This window comes from Aythya fuligula, chromosome 6 (assembly GCF_009819795.1).
Source record: "Aythya fuligula isolate bAytFul2 chromosome 6, bAytFul2.pri, whole genome shotgun sequence".
In the NCBI taxonomy this organism is placed as follows: domain Eukaryota; kingdom Metazoa; phylum Chordata; class Aves; order Anseriformes; family Anatidae; genus Aythya; species Aythya fuligula.
In genome coordinates this window covers 12,764,530-12,783,251 of record NC_045564.1, presented here as the reverse complement: position 1 = coordinate 12,783,251, position 18,722 = coordinate 12,764,530, and the positions used below count along the sequence as shown (strand labels likewise).

At 36.2% G+C, this 18,722-nt stretch overlaps 1 protein-coding gene across 5 annotated transcripts in view; it reads left to right on the top strand.

Moving 5' to 3' along the window:
* Positions 1-18,722, top strand: part of ZDBF2 (zinc finger DBF-type containing 2) — a 36,665-nt gene that overhangs the window by 10,536 nt on the left and 7,407 nt on the right. For 2 of the 5 annotated variants that reach the window (XM_032189801.1, XM_032189799.1), the window contains 2 exons: positions 606-3,343; positions 3,481-4,226. In XM_032189801.1, coding sequence (XP_032045692.1) covers positions 606-3,343; positions 3,481-3,590 — 2,848 coding nt within the window. In that variant the 3' untranslated portion in view covers positions 3,591-4,226. Of the gene's footprint in view, positions 1-605; positions 3,435-3,480; positions 4,227-5,405; positions 6,086-18,722 lie in introns of those variants that run through there. The other 3 variants (XM_032189800.1, XM_032189802.1, XR_004253392.1) reach the window with 3 other exon arrangements.

The following is an 18,722-nucleotide window of genomic DNA, read 5'->3' as shown; positions in this document are numbered from 1 at the left end:
TGCGCTGTTTTCACAGTGATCCTGAACAATCATAACTTGGCTTCTTATAGAAGTGAGTTAGAGCTGTGGTATGTCTGTGAGAAGCAATAAGCATGGAACTCCTTGGTGGGAATGTGTACAGAGTTCCTATCAGGCAAACATGTTTTTCAGGGAAAGAGGCGTTCATAGTCAATAGTATTTTTAATGCTGTGCCTTATTATAAAGTTCCGTTTCTTTACAAAAGCTCATTATTTAATTAATTGTAGTTTTACCAGGGAAAGAACATCCTTCTAAGCTCACAGCTTTGAACAAATGAAACCTCTTCAGTTTTCTTGCTTTATTCTATTTTATAAAATTATTATAACGTAAGTTTGGCAATTCTTAATGGATAGTTGCATGGAGAAGGTAACCAACCAATGCCCGGGTTGTCTTTTGCTTTGTGGAACATTTCTTGTTTCACTTTCTAATGGAATTTCTCTGTTAAAATAGTAGAGCTGGAATCCTGTGTTTGTTCATTAGGTGTGATGCACTCTAGGTAATTACTTTTTAAAAGCTATTGTTAAAAAAAAAATCTTAAACATATTTACAGTGTTTATATAGTTGATTTTTTTATTTATTTCTTTTAGGCCAACCTATGATGACATGCCACTCCAAATCACTCCAGCATCTGCTAGGATTGCTTGCCTGTCTTCAGAAGAGACGGAGAAAAAGAATAGAGGCACACAGGAGATTTCCAGCAAAGACCAGGAGTCCAGTGATGAAATGTGCTCTTCTGCTCCACGTCCCTCTCATGAGGGCCCAAAGGAAACTTCTGTAACACAAACACTTACTCAGAAATTAAAAACTGAGAAGGAATGTGTTGTAGGAATATCCCAGCAGTCTACTGGCATTTGTAGCAATGAGAAACGGGATGTCCTGAAAGATGCTCAAACTGCAAATCGTAGCCATGAAGACCAGTTTACAGCTGTGAGCCCCATACCTCAGCATTTGTCTGTCACTCCTTTAATACCTAGTTCTTCTGTTAATCCTAAAATAGAAAAAAATGCTGAGAATTTGTCGTCATCAAATAAGATTCCACATAGTGGATGTGATGAAACAGGAACAGAGATAGGCGATAGGGATGTGTTATTGAAACCATGCTTGAATCCTGCTCTGGCGCTGGCTCACCCCAAATACCCTTCAGTTTCACAACAGAATCCTGTATATAGGCACAGGGATTCTTTACTTATTACCTCAGGTCAATCTCTTTTAAAACAAGATGGTTTACAAACTCAGGATGAAACTTCGGTGTCTGATTTCCATCTCAGGGATACTGTGGGTATTAACAGCTCCCTAGATCTTGGGACTTCCCCACAACTAGCAGGATGCAAAAATGTGAAGACAAACGTGGGTGATGAAAGTTCAGTGGATGAAACTATTGAAAATGTTATTTTGAAGTACTGCCATGGAACCACATATGAAGAACTTCATTTCAAAGAGGAGAACAATCTCTGTTTAACTGTTTCGTCGCTTCTGGATCGTACTCATTTAGAGGGCTCTGAAATGAGTTTTGACTGTGATGCACCTATTCAATCAGGAACAGACTTACCCAAGGCAGCTGTAAAAGACATAGCGTTGCTAAAAGAGGTCCAAATAAGTTTGCAAGATAAAGATTATGGAACACAGCTCTCTTCTGTTTTAAAAGGTGAATCATTGCAGCAAATAGAAACAGTGAAGCGGGATGTAGTAGCTCATACTGAAGAACCAGTTCTTCCAGCTCTGCCTCATGTGCCTCCTTCTTTTGTGGGAAAGACTTGGTCTCAAATAATGTATGAAGATGATATCAAAATTGAAGAACTTGTGCGTGATTTCAGGGAAGGTCGTTTTCGCTGCTACTTTGACAGCGAATCCACAGCCAACTTTACTGGGAGGAGAATGAAGAAAAAAAAGCAGAAAGACGAGAAAAAGGATGATGCTGCTGAGGGTAACAGAGTAGAAAGTACATCAGTTAAAGCACTGCCAGAATTTAATGATGCTTTAAGTGGTGGCTCTGATTTTGATAACCAATCTGTAGCTTCAGATATGCTATGCAACCAACAAATTCTTAAAATGCCTAGGAAAAGGACATGGCGCCTAGCTTCAAGATGCCAGGTGGTTAAAGTTAGCCATGGCACACAAACAAGTCTATTGGATTACCCTGTAACAAAAAGAAAAATGGCTAGAAGGGAGTCTGATCAAGCTGATCAGAAAGAAAGCACCATGTGGTCAGAAGGTGAAAAGACTCCGAACATGAAAACTAGACTATGTGCCCTTAAACTTCCCGAGTCCTATAGCAAGATTATGAGCCCTGTGCAACCCAAGACAACGGTGTATGTACTTTCATGTCCAGAGATTAAACAGTGTAAAGGTAAACCTGTAGACATTCCTAAAACGAGGAAAAATCGTAACTCCACAGATAGCAAGGACTCTATAAGGTATAAATACAAACAGTGTTCTTTGAAGTATTATGACCCACTGACAAATAGAGTTCTGAAAATGCCTCCCAAGAGTTCTGTTGGAGAAAAGGTCAAAAAGCCCTCCCATGTTAGACAGCTTTTCAGAAGTCTCAGCTTTGATGCAAACATGAGGAAACTAGCTGATGCACAGAGAGAAGGCACACCATCGAAGTCCTGCAATTGGTCAGACCTCTATAGCTCATCCTCGGCAACTCTTCTGGCAGACCCAGGTAAAGGGAACGATACAGTATCAAGTCAAAAAGCAGATGGATCTCCCGTGATTTCTGTAGAAAGAACAGATTGTCTTGTATCTGGTCACTCTGAGAACTCTATGAAACACCTGTCCATTTCACCTTTGAACTCTCACCCGTCTGTGGTAGAAGGAGACTGTAGATTAGCTCCTTTGAACAGCAGAGTTACCAAAACTCCTCTGACCTCCATCAGGAGTGAGCGATTAGAGAGGGAGAATCCAAAAGCAATGTGGAAGAGAAAAGAAGGCACTAGTATAGAACCACTTTTTTCCAAAAAAGCTGCAGGAGCTATGTCTGTCAGATGCACTGTTGGGAGGAGGGGAAGCAGAGTAAGCACAGGCAAACAAACTTCCAGAACTATAAAACAGCAAAAAGAGGGAATGAGAAGGAAACTTTCTCCTTGTGCCCAGAAATCTTCTGCTTTTTCCATACACAGGCGCCAGACAGGGAAAACTACAGTGGGAAAGCACCTTAAGAAAGAAAAGCCTGATGCTAAAAAAATAAAGGTGAGGAGGAAACCAAAAAGGACTTTTCTGAACTCAACAGTCGTCACAGGGATTCCTGAAAAGGGGCAGAAAGTCTCGCCAGGATCTTTTCCTAAAAAGCCAGAGAGCTTCTTCCAAAGTCAGAAGCTGGGAAGTAAGTGGAGATTGGGGTCACCCTAGCACTGTGAACCAACCCTCAAGAAGAACTGCTGTACCGTTACTTCGAAACTGTCTCATTCTACCAGGTGAGAGCTAGCCACCAAAACATCTTTTTTTTTTTTTCCTTTATAGCCAGCACCTGGAAAAGAAGGGAACAAAAGGAGGTCATAGACAAAGCAGCTGAAGTGTTAGAGCTGCAGAAAGTGCAAAGCCAGTCTAATGTGAAACAGGTACAACTTTAAACTGAGTTCTTGTTCCTGATATATGGGACATTATATATGGGGCATATATTGCACTGTTCTACTGTGTAAAGCTGCAGAAGTTGTGCATTTGAGTTAAAAGCACTTAACCCTATTTGCTAAACTTCACTTGTGCATCAAAACAAATGAGCTTGAATAGTATCATATTGTTTTTATGGTATTATCAGTGCGTCATAGTGCACTACAATAGGGTAAATTAGAAGCTGTACTATTGTGCCTATTCTCATTTTTTTCCACATAATTTTAAAGTGCAAAACATAACTCATGCTAAAAATTAATTTAAGGTATCTTAATCTGGGGTGAATTCTGTGTATGTATTTTGTGTTTGTATATATGCACATCTTGTTCAACACGTATGGTATATACTTGCCTATGGAGTGGTATTGAAATTAATACAGTATGATACAATTCAGATCAATTCAGTGTTTTCTTGAAACAAAATACAATTCTACGTGTTTTTATACCAACTTTTTCTTGAAACCATGTCCAAATCAGTTATTTTGGGCAACAAGTCACTGTGGGCTGTTATCAAGCAATAATGGACCATGCTGGTAAGGAAATATGTCTCCCTTGGGTACTGTTCCAATGGTGGTGGCTATACTGAAACCTCAAATTCAAAAAGAGAATACAGTTTTAGGGTTACTTTATTCTGCTTTTTTTTTTTTTTTTTAATAGCTTATTACTAAAGTTCATAGGTTAAATTTACATTCCTTAGTGAGGGGATGGAAAAGTTAGAGACAAGTAGCAGTGAGTTGTTCTAACCTTAAATTTGACATCCAGTGGTTGTTTGTTTTTTTTTTTTATTTTAATTGGGCATACTGTTGGTTTAGTTTTTGTGTGCTGTAGTTGAAACTACTTTTAAATATTCCGTAAAACATTTAAATAAAACAAACCTAAAGCGACATCCATCTAAATATATTAAAATTAAAATATCTGTTTTATAACAGATATTTAAATAAGCTGAATTTAACAAATAAATAAATTGTATTCAATTAATGATTTTTGTTAGGCCATTGATCTATGATTTTGTCTATGGCAAAAAAAAAAAAGTAGTGTTCTGTGGCTTCGGGTTATATTTGTTTCTGGCTTTTGTTTTGGTTTCTTTGGGTATGTTTTTTTTTGTTTGTTTGTTTTTGTTTTTTGTTTGTTTTGCTTTTGTTTTAGTTGTTATGATGACAGCTTATTTAATTAACGTGTGTTTAGGAGACAAACCCTAGTTTTGAAGATGTTTCTATACTTTAAAATCAAAATTAATTGTTCACTTGTATTAAATTAAGCAGAGAGTTAAACTTTGTCACAGTCAGGGCTCTGGTTTGCAAATCTGCAATTTGGTATATTATATAATCTGTTGTACAAGTATACAAATTGACAAATAACTTTACAATACATCTTATATGCTAAAAGAAAGCATATATAAAAGACCAAGACCCTGCTCTCTCTGCCATTACACACTATGTGTGTGCTTTCTCCCCCCCCAAAAATAAATTCAAAACACGTTCTTGATTCGCTTTCTGAAGTGCCAAGGGTCACTAGTTTGTATTGAGATAAAGCTGTGCTATGAAATGTTGTATTTTGAAATACAGCGTCTGAATGAAATGTAAAAGCTGTCATCATAAGCCACTCATTGTTAAAAAAAAAAAAAAAAACAAACTTAAAAAAAAATAAAAAAAATCCAACTATATAAATGTGCATATTTCCCAGGACAAGTCAACGATGTGCATGTACTTAAACCAGCTGGAAACTAAATTGGAAGTCAAATATCATCTGACGCTTCTTTTTTTTTTTTTTTTCTTTTAGTTTTGAAATAAAGTCTGTTTCTATGGATGAGTTTTCCTATGGTTGTCAGTTGACAAGAATCTTATGACTGGATTACAAGTCACTGGAAAAAAAAAAAAAGGGGTTATGCGTTCTTATAGCTCTAAACTAATTGTGCCTGTATAATTTAATATTTTGTCTAATATAAAACTGATTTTTTAAAGCAAAATTTTAATGGAATGGTTTTTATAGAAAGCCTAATTTTTAGATTAAAGGTTTAAAGCAAAAAAAAAAAAAAAAAGATTTTTAAGATAAAGTTTGTTTTAAAGCAAAGCTTTAAATTAACTCTTAAGTCCCATTCTAACATATTTTTATGATACAAGAATGTTTGCCTATCTAATTTCTTCAATCTAATTTTTCACAATATTGTACATATGAAAAGTATAGATTGTTCTGTTTGAGTAAGGTTTAATGCACATTCTACTTTGATTGCTAGTGTGTATTTGTTTACACTCAAAAATACTGTTTTCCATACTCATTTATTGCAAACTTGTCCAGCACAGAAATTTCCTTGAAACAATGAGAGTAATAAAGTATATTGTGGACTATACAATGACTAACTTTTTTAGCATCTTTTTTTTGGGCGGCGGGGTACATAATAGACCCCTTTATCTAGGTGTTGAGCTGTTTACTTTTTTTTAACAGAAAAATTTTATTTAATTAAAAGTGTAAGTAGCTATATATTTACCTTTAAAAAAAAATAAAGATGAACTCTAACAACATTTATTATAGCAGACTTGAGGTCCAAGTCTGGAAACAATTCTGTGGTTGACAATGTAAAAGTGAGATTTAATGTATGCTCAGATTTTATTCTATGCATCTCTTATGACTGTTTTAACACCTCTTCTGTGCATGCTCAGTGACTACTAGGAAAGAGGGGAGATTGTGGTATGAGAGAAGCAAATGCAGAATCTGCCTTGGAAGAGGAGTTAATGAAAATATGTGTTTAAAAAAAAAAAAAAAAGGCAGATGTACTCAAAATACCATGTGCATGAAGGACAAATGAGTTTTTGGGGGATCTTGAGGAATTGTTTTACTAATTCCTCATTAATGTTATATATTCTGCTGCTGTTATTGAGTAGCACACTGTTCATTGACATCATGGCCGAAACTTCAGAACATGGTTGTAGAGGCTACAGCAATGGAAAAATTGAATGCTGAAATGCTTTCTTATGGAAATTGAAAGGATGTTTTTTTGTTTTCATCATTGGACAAACGTACTTACCAGTATAGTTTCATGTCTTAATGTGCAAAAGCAAGAAAAGATGTCTTGACTAAAGAGGAACAAAGTCATGCTTTTAGAATCTAACTCGCAGCAGTTAGATGCAGAATAGCTTGCATAGAATAGAAAATAGAATAGAATAGAAAAATGTTACTATTTCTTCTGTGCATGTCATTTTTGACCTTCCATAATTTCATACTTGTAATTTTAGTATATTTAATAATTTTAAATAAGTCCCTCTCCATAAAGTACTCATTCAATTTTTTAAACCTTATTCTAAGCAGCTTGATCTTTATTTTTAGTATTCTGATCCTTGAGTGTGATCTAAACTCTTACTGTGCTAGGTGCTAAGCAAACAGAATAGTAAGTCCCCCCAGATTTAGATGTCTGATGTTTGCTTCTTAGCAGTTCTTGTTTTCTTCTGATTGGATTCTTCATTTTCTAGTTCTTTTTGTGCTTGTAGTATTGAAGCGCTCCTCTCTGGGACTCGCATACAATGAGGTATTTAGTTGTCTTTATAATGTGATTATGATTTAATCCAAAGATTCATGCTAAACTTGTGTCTGAATGAGAACACATCTTCGTGGTTTTCACATTCTTACAATTGGGAATGTATTTTGAAACATTTTTGCCTGATGTAGTTTTTTTTTGTAACTTTTTTTTAATCTGCTTCTTTATCTCTACTGTCTGTGGTCATTTGACATAGTATGTGTTTGTACTAATGTAGTGATGTCACAGACTTTTCAAGTGATATTGCTGGATGTTCTTTCTTTGTATCCTCAGCTCTCAGACATACACTTGGATTTTTTTTCTTAATGTTATGAAGAGCTACAGGACATGATATAGTACCTGGAAATAAATTAGTGACAGGTAACAGAAGTCGATGGTGTCCTGATTTGAAGTGTAGAGGAGAGGTTCATATTTGTGTTTCAGTGCTTCAGAGTCTTACTTCACTGACTAGTGCTAAAAGGATGTAGGATGACAAATCTTAATTTATTTAGCTGTTTTCCCTTCTCTTTCACCTAGGGTAAATCTGCCTCACAATGGATCAATCTGAATTCATACAGAACAGTGTGTCAACTCTTGATGTTTTGGGGATAAGAAAAGTAAAACATACCTCACTTGCTTAATGCAATTGAAGTTCAGCAATTTTTGTTGTCAGTGACTTACTTGCTGTGATTCACAGTATTCCAGATGATAACTTTCTGAAAACTCCATACTCACATAAGTCTGAGCATGCCCAGAAGCAAAGGTTTTGTTCCTTGTTTGCTTATATTGTTATACAGTTATGAATTTATTCATTCCTTCAGCAGAGTCAATCTTGTTTTAATAAAATAAAGACCGAATTCATGTTTTTGTAGTCTTTTTTTTTTTTTTTTTTTAAATTCTGGATGTATTAATTAACTTGAAAATAGTTGTTATATATAACTTGTTGGGGATAGAACACCACAAAGTGTCATTCAGTCAGCTATGTTTCTGAAGAAAGCTCATCGTAATTTAAACAGCTGTTCACAACTACAATATGTTGATCCAGTGGTGTCTTCTGTTGACTGCAACGAAGCCAGGATTCATCCCATCCTGTGGTAAATGAAGCAATGACATCCAAGGATAGCACTGAAAAAGCACTGGAGATATTTTAGATGTCTTCAATTGCATTTTGGCAGCAGGAAACCAAGAAAATCAACCAGCTGGCAAGGTGCCCGCAGAACTTCATGAACAGTGTTGTTTTTTTGTTGTTTTGTTTTTGAGGGCATGTTTATTAAAGAGGGCAGTTGCTGAAAGTATCATAATATTAAATAGTTTTCTACTTCACAGAGAAGCCAATCGATTCTGCATAATTGTAGACTAAATAAATCCTGATTATGATGATCTTGCAATGCATGCAGAAGAACAGCCTTTAAAACTGTGTAAAAATAGTTTAAATGTTTTCTGGTAAATAGAATACCAGAATTGTACTCTATACAATTTTATCGAACAATAGACTACCTTGCATAGAACACCTTGTTCTTTAAATTTAGTAGACATTTTCTGTCTGTAACAGTGCCTGTTTGAAACAGCATAATCTTTTGCAGGAGAGATGCATGCAAATGTGTCAGCTTGAATGGACAAATGGTTGAAAAGCATAGACATTATTTCTTGAGGCTTTAATACATCATAAAATTTCAGGATATGCTTTGCAATTTTCAATCCATCCTTAATGATTATTATATATTATATTATCTGAGTGTAATTATCTACTTAAGCACTGTTGTGCTGTCAAAAAGTGCCTCATTAAATGCATAAGATATAGTTCTACCTTCTAAACCTGGAATTACAAATATCATACTGGAACCAAATTTTAAATCGGGTGATTGCATCTTTCCTGGGAGATGTGAGCAATTCATAACTTGCTTATAGAGTGTCAAGTATAGTAGAGGTCTAGTTTAAACTGGAATATTTGAGAGTTATGATGAAACTTCTGGTTTTAGTTGGTTTTGGATTCATTGGAGTCATTAGTGGTTTAATGCATGAAATTATTGTATTTCTGTGTCACTGGAAGTCGTAATGATTTCCTTGAAGTTCAGAACTGTTTTTGATGAGACACGAACACAAGTCATTATTATACATTATTATAGCTCATATTATTTGTCAGGCTTTCTCTGTCAGTGTTCCTTCTTTAAGGAATACTGAAACAGTTTTTCACAAATATTAGCATTTGTAAATAGCTTTTTTGATCCCTTGCATCCTCAAAAATGTATTTTAGTGTATTAAAGCTGGTCAGCTTTTCCTATTTGCTGTGTCATATTGCATTGACATTGGCGCTAGTGCAACTGAAAATGTTTATTATAGTCTACTTAGTTATTAATATTGCAGAAACAAGTTGTAGAATCAAAACAATGAAAATATGTCCTTTCTAGCTCATGCTGAGAGCTGTCTGCTGGTCTGAAGATTATGCTGAGAGAATTAACAGTGAAGGGGATAGGCTTAATCCTCAGAATGAGTGTTGCTTCCCTTGTGGATACAATGCACATGCATGACTTGCCTTTTAATACACTAAAGTGCTAAGAAGACATGTAGAAATGAGGAGTAAGAATTACAGTTGTAGCAGGGATAAAATGAAACAAAACCAATGAATACGCAGTTTTCTGTCTTTGTCTTCCTTATACGTTAATCTCTGTTTTGTCTGAACCTTTGCAAACAGTTATAAAAATCCATTTACTTTCTGTGGTGATTTAGTTCAGATTCTATCATTCTTCTGGTATTTTACATTTATTTGCTTAATACATAAATAATAGCTCTTTGGGAGTGATCTTCTTTTTCCTTTCAGCAACTTTTAGAGGGGAAAAAAGATTATAGCAAAAGTTGTGCACCTATTTCTTTTAGAAGAAACAGTTTAATAAATAAAAGCTAGAAGTTCAAAGGCTGTATGTGGCTACCAGTGGGTTTCTCCAAACACTGGAAGCATCTGTTGTAATTCTGCCCTAATGATGACTAATCAGTCAGTTGTCCAAAAAATGATGGAAATGCTTGGGCTTTTCTTTTCTTCTTTTCAATAGCATTAGACTCAGTCTGCATACAACAAAAAGTAAGCATGCTGAGTTTTTGGCAACAGATATTTCATGGCCTTGGATTTTTAAATATCTAATGCTTTCGTTTTCCACGCTATTCTAGCAAATCATCATTTTCTGAGTTACTGCCAACATATCATATATATGATGGAATTTGGGGTCAGGATAATGTTGGAGTCAAAGTCAACATATTTTCACCTACAACAATTAGTTAATGTTCATACAGCACTTTCTGTGGATGTAAAGAACTCTTCAGTGTTCAATATTACCCAGAATTATCTTCAGTAATCTTACTTTAGATGTCAGTGTTTGTTTTTTGTGAAATGCATTGGTAAGCATATGTACTTCTTTTTTTAAGAGCTTAGAAGATAGCGCAGTAACAGAATTGTGTATTACATGGTGTTTTTTTTTTTACTTCCAAGTTTATAGAGACTTTTACAATGAATATTAGTGTTCATTTTTTCTGCATGTAAAATATTTTTCTCCCTCATGCTCCTCCCTTTTAAAATAAGAATTCCATCTGCAATGCAGAGTTCTCCATCTTTACTTTCTCTGAGATTAGGGTGTGATGAGTGTCATTTGGCTCTAACATGAATATAGTAATTATGTAGCTATTGCTCATGCCTTCATACATCTGAATTTTCAAGAAAATTTTTAAAGGGAGCCAAGTATCCACATATGTCTCTGGTTAAAGCATTCTGTTGGCTACCATATCCTTTTCATCTCCTTGGTGCAGCTAGTGGGTCAAGTCCTCTGTTTTCCTTTATTTCATTTAACTGTGGAGTGTGCAAAACTGTAATTTACAGTTTTTTTCTGTAATTCATCCACAATTTTTTCTTTATAGATTTTCATTCAGGGAAGGTGGGGGGACAGAAATATTGTGGCCTATGAAGCATTTTATTTAACAGAGATTTCATCATAAATATCTCTCAGTTGTATCCTGGCAAACCATGTGTTCCCATCATCTCCTCTAAGTTCACAGAGCCATTTGTTGTTGCGTGAGATTTCTGTATTGGTTAGCTTTGCCATGTGTTCAGTAATTTGTTCTAACTAGCTTAGTGTTAATTAGATTTAATGAGTATTTTGCAAATGTAATATTCAGGGTAATATGCTGTGGCTTATTTCTTTGGGGCTTGTTTGGGGTTTGAGCTTATTATTATTGTATTTGCTTGCATATTTCTTTTGTATGTTCTCACTTGCCTGTGTTTGTAAGGAGATTGTATTTTGGCTTCCTATTGCTGATAATTAAATGAAATAGCTTCTTATGAGAATGGGTTGCGGAACAGGATTTAAAATGGGGTTCCTTTGCTGACTTGTGCTGCCATTGCTTTCTCCAAAGCAGATCGGTGGAGTTGTGCAAAAAGGCAGGCTGCTGTAAGGGGGATTTTTATACTTTATCACTTTATCTCATTTGTTAAACTTCAGCGATGTCTAGCCTGTAAAGCATAGGGATGTGTGTAAAATAAATAAAATATAGAACAGCTAGGCCAGTAATACCAGACAGATTAGTGCATTTTTCTATTGCATTCTACTAAATTTGCTATTGGTAAAACCTTGATAAATTCCTATTGGAGAGCTGAAATTGCAAATATTTCTAGCATGTGTTCACATCGTTTGTCTTTTCTTATTTAAGTTTACTTTAACATGGGGTTTTGTTTTCATTTTCTTGTTTGTGTACCATGGCATGTCTGTATCATCAGTTCAACCTCCTAGTCTGTTTTCAGTAGTGTGGTAGTGCTTTATTTTTTCTTTGTATTAATTTCTCTCAAGTTTACAAGGGGAAAGAATTAACATTTGCCAAAAGCTGGCTTGTGGATCTGAGCTCCATTGTCATCAGGCTGTATGACTCTTACTAAATTCTTGAATAACATCTGGAGAAGGTGAAAAGACATCAGCTACCAGAGGAGTATGAGTGACGTGGAAATTTTTTGCAAAGTATTTAAGTTGTGTGGTTTTTTTTTTTTTTGGCTGGTTGGGTTTTGATTGTTTCTGTGTTTTATTATTTATTATTGTTTTTTTTTATTTATTTATTTTCCTTCAACACTTTTAAAGAGCTACATTGTGCAATTATCAATGTCTCGACAGTCAAAATGCTCAGGTTATAAATGGATTTGAAAGGACTGAGTGCTGAAATTCAGCACAAGTTTAGACATGGTTAACTTTTTCATGTTTCTAACACTTTGAAGTGAAGAGGACTATCACTTATATCACATTCTCATGTTTGTACTTTCAAGGAAAGCTCACAGTTTTGTTTCTAAATGATGAATTCTGATGTATTTATATACTAAGTGTGGATGCTTTTCTGGGGAAAAGTTTTTTTTGTTTTTGTTTTTGTTTTTTAATTTTTAAGTAAACATATAAATGTTTGAGGGTGACAGAGCACTGCCCAGAGAGGTTGTGGAGTCTCCTTCTCTGGAGATACTCAAAACCTGCCTGGATGCCATCCTGCACAACATGCTCTAAGTGATCCTGCTTGGCAGGGGTTTTAGACTAAATGATCTTTAGAGGTTCTTTTCCAACCTCAACTATTCTGTGATTCTGTGAAACTTTATGCAATTGATGTAAGTGAAGGTCACATAGCATCTCAGACTTCAGGAGATGATTTTGTAAGCAGTGTGTGGGAGTGTACCTGCTCTTTTTCAGCTGTTTAGCGTTCTATCACTTGGCACACATGGAATTTTTTCCTCTTGTGATTGCAAAATATATGTCTATTATTCTGAAAATTAATGCTTGAAGAGGCATTAAGTAAAGGGGCAGGAAACATGGTTCTTGATTAGAAATTTTTGTATATAGCATAGAAGCCCTTCATGGTTTTTGCTGTTATCAAGCCTTCATCCATTTGTATTTGAGCATACACTGGGCTTATTTGTCAGCTAGAATGTGTTTCATTTAAAGATGGATCTGAAACAAATTACACTGAAGTAACAGAGTTTTGGGAAAGTTTGGACGTGGATCCTAATTTTGCAGTTTGAATATATTTTGTTTTTTTTTTTATATGTATTAAATTGCTTTGGAATTGCTGTGAATGCCTTGTTCAGCAGAGGTTAATATGACATGAATACAGCAAATAAGAGTCCAAATCTAATTAGAGATTACCAGCAGCTTTATGTCAGTTCTGGGGGACCTGATTCTAAGGTTCAACTGAACTCTTTAAGGCTTTTTACTGTTTTAGAGCCAGAATGCTCCAGTTGTGGCACAATATTCATCCACATGGTTGGTCTGAAATCAACTGTCAGTGCAGAAACCTCCAGTGGCAGAAATGAGCCTATCTGTCCCTAAATAGGATTCCCTGTTCTATGGGGGGTGTTCATAGCACTGTTTGTAATTCCAGTAATGTTTCTGCTTGTTCATTTGATGCAACTGTCTAGCAAAGTAATTTATATATTTATCACAGTGAAAGTGCTTTAAAACTAAAAAATAATGATAATAACAAAACCAAGCATTATTTTTACCTGTTTTGCACCAAACCAGCCAAGAAAGTTAATTGCCTTAGAGTTTCTTATCTGCTGCTTCCAGTTAGGAATCTGTCTTGTTTGCTTTTGTTCAATGGTTTACATGTTGGGTAACAAAATCAAAGACCACTTCCTGTCGCTGTGCCTTGAACCAAAATGCTAATTCTTGCTGTATTCTTAACGGGTGTTTTGATAGCGTGTATCACAACACAGGCAACTGCACAGATAGGCTGCCAGTGTACGTGCTTCTCCCAGCTGCACAGCTGCCTCAGGCAAGCTAACTATAGCTTTATTTTTGTGTGTGGTATGTCAAAACCATCTATTTATAAACCAAATCAGAAAATGCCTTGGAACCATGTTTTTTTTCTTTCAGGCTTCACTTTCAGCTATCCAGAAGCTCAGTACGCTACATTCATAAATTTGGTTATAAAATTTAACTTGTCTGAATAGTAATAAAACTGTTCAATTATTAACATTTTGGAACACAGATATCAGTCACAAAACATTTTAAAATATATTTGTGCTTTTACCTGCAAGGTGAATGTAAAGGGTGTTGGGATGTACTAACCAGACAGTGAAAACACATATTGATGTTTTTCCATTTTCCATTTCCAGTTAGTTATTCTTGACATTATTTCTTCATGATAAACTGGTGACATTCATGTTTTAAAGGTGGGAAAAGTGAGGTAACTTGTTTAAAAGCAACATGCTTTTAAATGTGAAAATGCTCATTACCTTTGACCTTCTTCACTTTCAAATCAACATACACACTGACTTTTAGAGTCTGGTTGTCATTCCCAGACTTTGCTAGGTGTTTATGAGGATTGGGCCCTCGGTGATGTGAAATGTATATATAAAAATTGGCGTTCCAAAATAACTGGAAGTCCTTGAAAATTTGGGGATTATCAACCTTTCAGAATCTGCTGAAGAAACACAAACCCTCCAGTTCTTCAGATTATTATTTTCAGATCAATAAACTGGATTGTAGGGAGCCAACGTTTCTCATGATTTTGTTGGGGCCTTGGTAGGATGTTGGAGTTGAGATCTTAATTGCATGGATCAAAGTGCATTAACCTCTTGTAGATTAATATTTCATCTTGTAAGTAGCCACTCTTTTCTCAATGGAACCATTCATTCTCTAACATGAGAGCAATCTGGTTAAGGAATGAATGGTCTATAGTTACCCATAGGCAACTATAGGCAGGTAATATTAGGAATCTATGCAGATGGTTTGAAAGCGTTTACTTTACTAAATAATAGTCCTCTCTCACAGATTAATCTCCTATAACTAAGCACTTTCTTTAAATATAAATGGCTCTGTGCCATTTTTAGAACACTCAGATTACTTTGTTAAATTATTAACCAGTTTTTATCATCAGTAGGGGAGTTTATACAGAAATGAGAACAAGATCTTACTCATGGGTTATTTTTAAAATGTGTCAACTTGAAGGCTTGTACTTGTGACAAGGCTCATGAAGTGCAACAGAGCTGCTGTTGTATGGATTTTAAAGGAATTACAGAAATCAGAGATAGGGAAAACTTGTTTTAGGCATAAAGCTCTGTCCAAGCTTGATTCCTACAGTGTATTTTAATGTTCTGCTTCTGAAATCCTTTGATGCTGAGTCTGCTCAGCAGCTCTTGGAAGGGGGTTTTTGTTGCTTTCTTTTTAATCATATTTCAGGATCCAGCTAGTAGACTATAAATACTGAAGGAAGGGGAAAAATGGTATATGAGGCTTAATTTACTGGGAAGCATTTTCTGTCCTGACTTAAGACATGGGGTTGGCAGTAGGTTATATATCTTCATCTCTCTCTTATCCAGATTATTTTGTTATTTGCTTTAGGAGCTGCAGGTAGACAAACATTGAGGTCCTGTTTTGGCTGGAGGCCTGACAGGAGGAAGTCCCACCTGCAGAGCTCCTGCATAGGGGCAGCAGAGCTGGCGGGTTGCAGCAGGGCCTACCTCCCAAGCTCTCCATGACTTGCCTGGGGGATACACCAGTGTACCTGGTCTCTAGCAATTCCAAATTCTGGGTAAGCTTAAGCAGCATCAGTCATGGATAAATCCAAATAATGATGTCTGCCAGCTTCTGAGCAGCTCTTATGTAAAGGAGAGACATAGGCTCAGCTAGAGCCGAAGCTCCATTCTCCTTGGTAGGAAACTGGAAACAAAACAGGCCTGTCTTGCTCCAGACTGCAAAGAAACATAATGTAAGAATATTATCAAAATACAGCAGCAAATTGAATTACCTTTCTGTAGAGTAGAACTTACCTGATGTCTTAACTGAAAATACTTTGGTGAAGGACGGTGTGACAAATGGGAGTTGAGGGAACGTGGATGTCTCTTCCTCTTAAGGCATAGAGCATTATTTTCTCCAAATCAATTTCAGTCTCTCTTCTTTTTTCCTCCATCTAACAAGCCAGTTCCAAAGTTCCAATTTTCCTATTCAGCTAGTTATCAGGAGTGTTTGCTGAGCAAATACGGATGTCTTGAAGGTGATTTGTGAAATCGCTGAAAACTTGCATTGCATGGCCATTTTTTCTCCTAGTGTCAGGATGCCCAAATTTAAAATTTATGATTCAATAACGTCATTCTCTGGTCTTGTTGTGCTGTGGTGCATTTCCACTTTTTGTACTAGGCCCGTATTTTATTTTCAATGGAAATCTACAGAATTTCAGCATGGAAGGTAGATGTATTATTCTTGCAGTTTGTATAGTAAAATGCTCTTCTTGCATTGGCAGAGCATATTCAGCAGATGGCTGGGCAAGGAAGGCTTAATCCTTTTTCTCCTGGCACAAGGTATGCTAATTACTATGTGCCCTGAGTAGAGAATCTTCTGGATATTTCAGCCACCTTTTATATTTGGATAGAAATACCTGATGAGGAAGATGACGGAAAGATTCCTGTGTGTAGCTGAAGAAAACTATACTGTAAAAATGAGAGGGAGGAAGAAAATAAATCTGATATCTCCAAGAGTTAATTGGAAAAGTAACAAGGCTTGCTGTCAGCCCAATTCAAATCCCACCAGGGATTTGTACTGTGTGGAAGTTGAGTTTGGCAGGATAAGTGGGAAGAGATTACAGCATCTTCCATCAAAACAGTGTTGATTTTCAGGGAACGCAGCAAAGAATCTCTGTGTCTCCTGATACAGTCATCTGAGACCTGTGAAAGACATGGTATGAGGCTCGCTGGATGGGCATTTGGCACTTCTTGTCTCATTATTTTTATATTGGAGTGACTATGTAATATCACAGCAGAAGTGCCAGAAGGAGGCCAGGAAAAAAGCTAACAAAGGAAAATTGTTTGAAACCTGAGACACTCCTCCATGAACCCAGAGAATTCCCATTCTTCCAGAGCTGTTCAGAGGAGTGGCAATTCTAATACTGTTCCAAAGTCCTCATTCACAGGTGCCTCAGTTCCAACAGAGAGATGAGGACAGTAAGCTGACGGATGGTGAAGACAAAAGTACCCTGTGCTTGTCCTGGCACCTGCAGGAGACCTGAGTGCCCTTGCACAATTGCTGTGGTCACTGAGCTTTCAGGTGTGATCAAGTTTTGGATATCCTTCAATGTTGTTGTAGACCAAAAGATTAGATATAATTCATGGTGCTTCTATATTCAAATTTTGCTCTAGCACATCCTGAATTGTAAATCAAATATATTTTTATCTCCAAGCCAGAATCCAAAGGAGATGGTTCCATGTTTAAAGGCCACTATGAATATCAACCTTCACATCTGAAAATAGTGATGTAAACATCACAGGCTTTTTTTTTTTTTTTTTTCCCCCCTAAGTGACTGGAAAATCTGACAAAAGTCAGGATGGTCTGGCTGCTTTATCTGATTCATTATACTGCAATTGACGGGAATAGCAGGAAGGAAAATTAGTCTTATAAGACTTAGTGTGAACCTGGTTTCAAGTAGTGTAATTTTATCTCAAAGGGAATGGAAGAGAACACATTCCCCATTGGATACAGATTAAGTGATGTGTTTACCCTGCTTGCTTAATTAAACATTCAGCAGATGATCAAAGACCGAAGGCTTTTCTCAGAAGGAAATGTGTTCAACTGTTCAAATTGGTAGTTACCTTGAAAAATCTACACTAAACACCATGTTTTTATCTCCAGTGAAAGAAAAATTCTGAAGTGAAGATCATTTTTTCCCCAATATTTGGTCTTTTTAGAAGTTCAAGTTGTTACCACCTGGTATTTTAGATCTTAATACTGTAGTGTATCTGACCACGCTGCAAGACCTTTGCTGCTTATGTTCTCTCTTGACACCAGTAGGTTACATTTCTACTCCTGGTGACACCAGTGGAGAAGCTCTTAGAGTTCATCACTGCTGGGTCATGTTGCTGCTGGTCAGGGCCCTGTGACGTTTGTCACTGCAATCATGGTGAAAGAAGCTGAGAGGCAAGCAGGGCAGTTCCAGCTGCGGTAGCCAGCTGGGAGATATTCTAACTGTACATTCAGAATGCTCCCCTGCTGTTTGAGCACATTGCTTCCTCAGTGACGTAGTTTTGTGAATTAAAAAAATTTTCTTCATGACTACAGCAGCCAAGAATTTTATTAATGTTTGCTAGTATAAAGGTTACAGTGTCTTAATTTTACTAGGTTGCTTTAAAACCTATAACATCTTATGGATGTTAGGAAATAGCTTGTGATCAGTTGTCAGTCCTATGTGCATGCTTCTTCTAGAAATGAGTCTGTAGGGATGACTCAGGCTTGGCAGCCCAACAAAAGATGTTCTGTCTGTAAAACAAATAGTTACATCTGAAAATGTAAGACTGTTTCTTCATTGCTCTCTTGGAGGGGAAGAGAAAAAAATACTGTGAGGATGATCATGAATATTTTAAATTTGAGCTCTGCAGTTCAGCTGCATGACAGCTCATATAGACCAATTACATTTTATACGCATTACATTTTATACGCTGACTGGATAAGCACATTAGTGATTCCAGGACAGGTTCTAGTTTTGGCTCTGCAACTCGTTACCTTTGCACATATGTCTGGGAAGGAAAGGGTTCTAGAAACTAGCATTTAAACGTTACCTTAAGCCTGTTTGTATTCTAATCTAAGCCT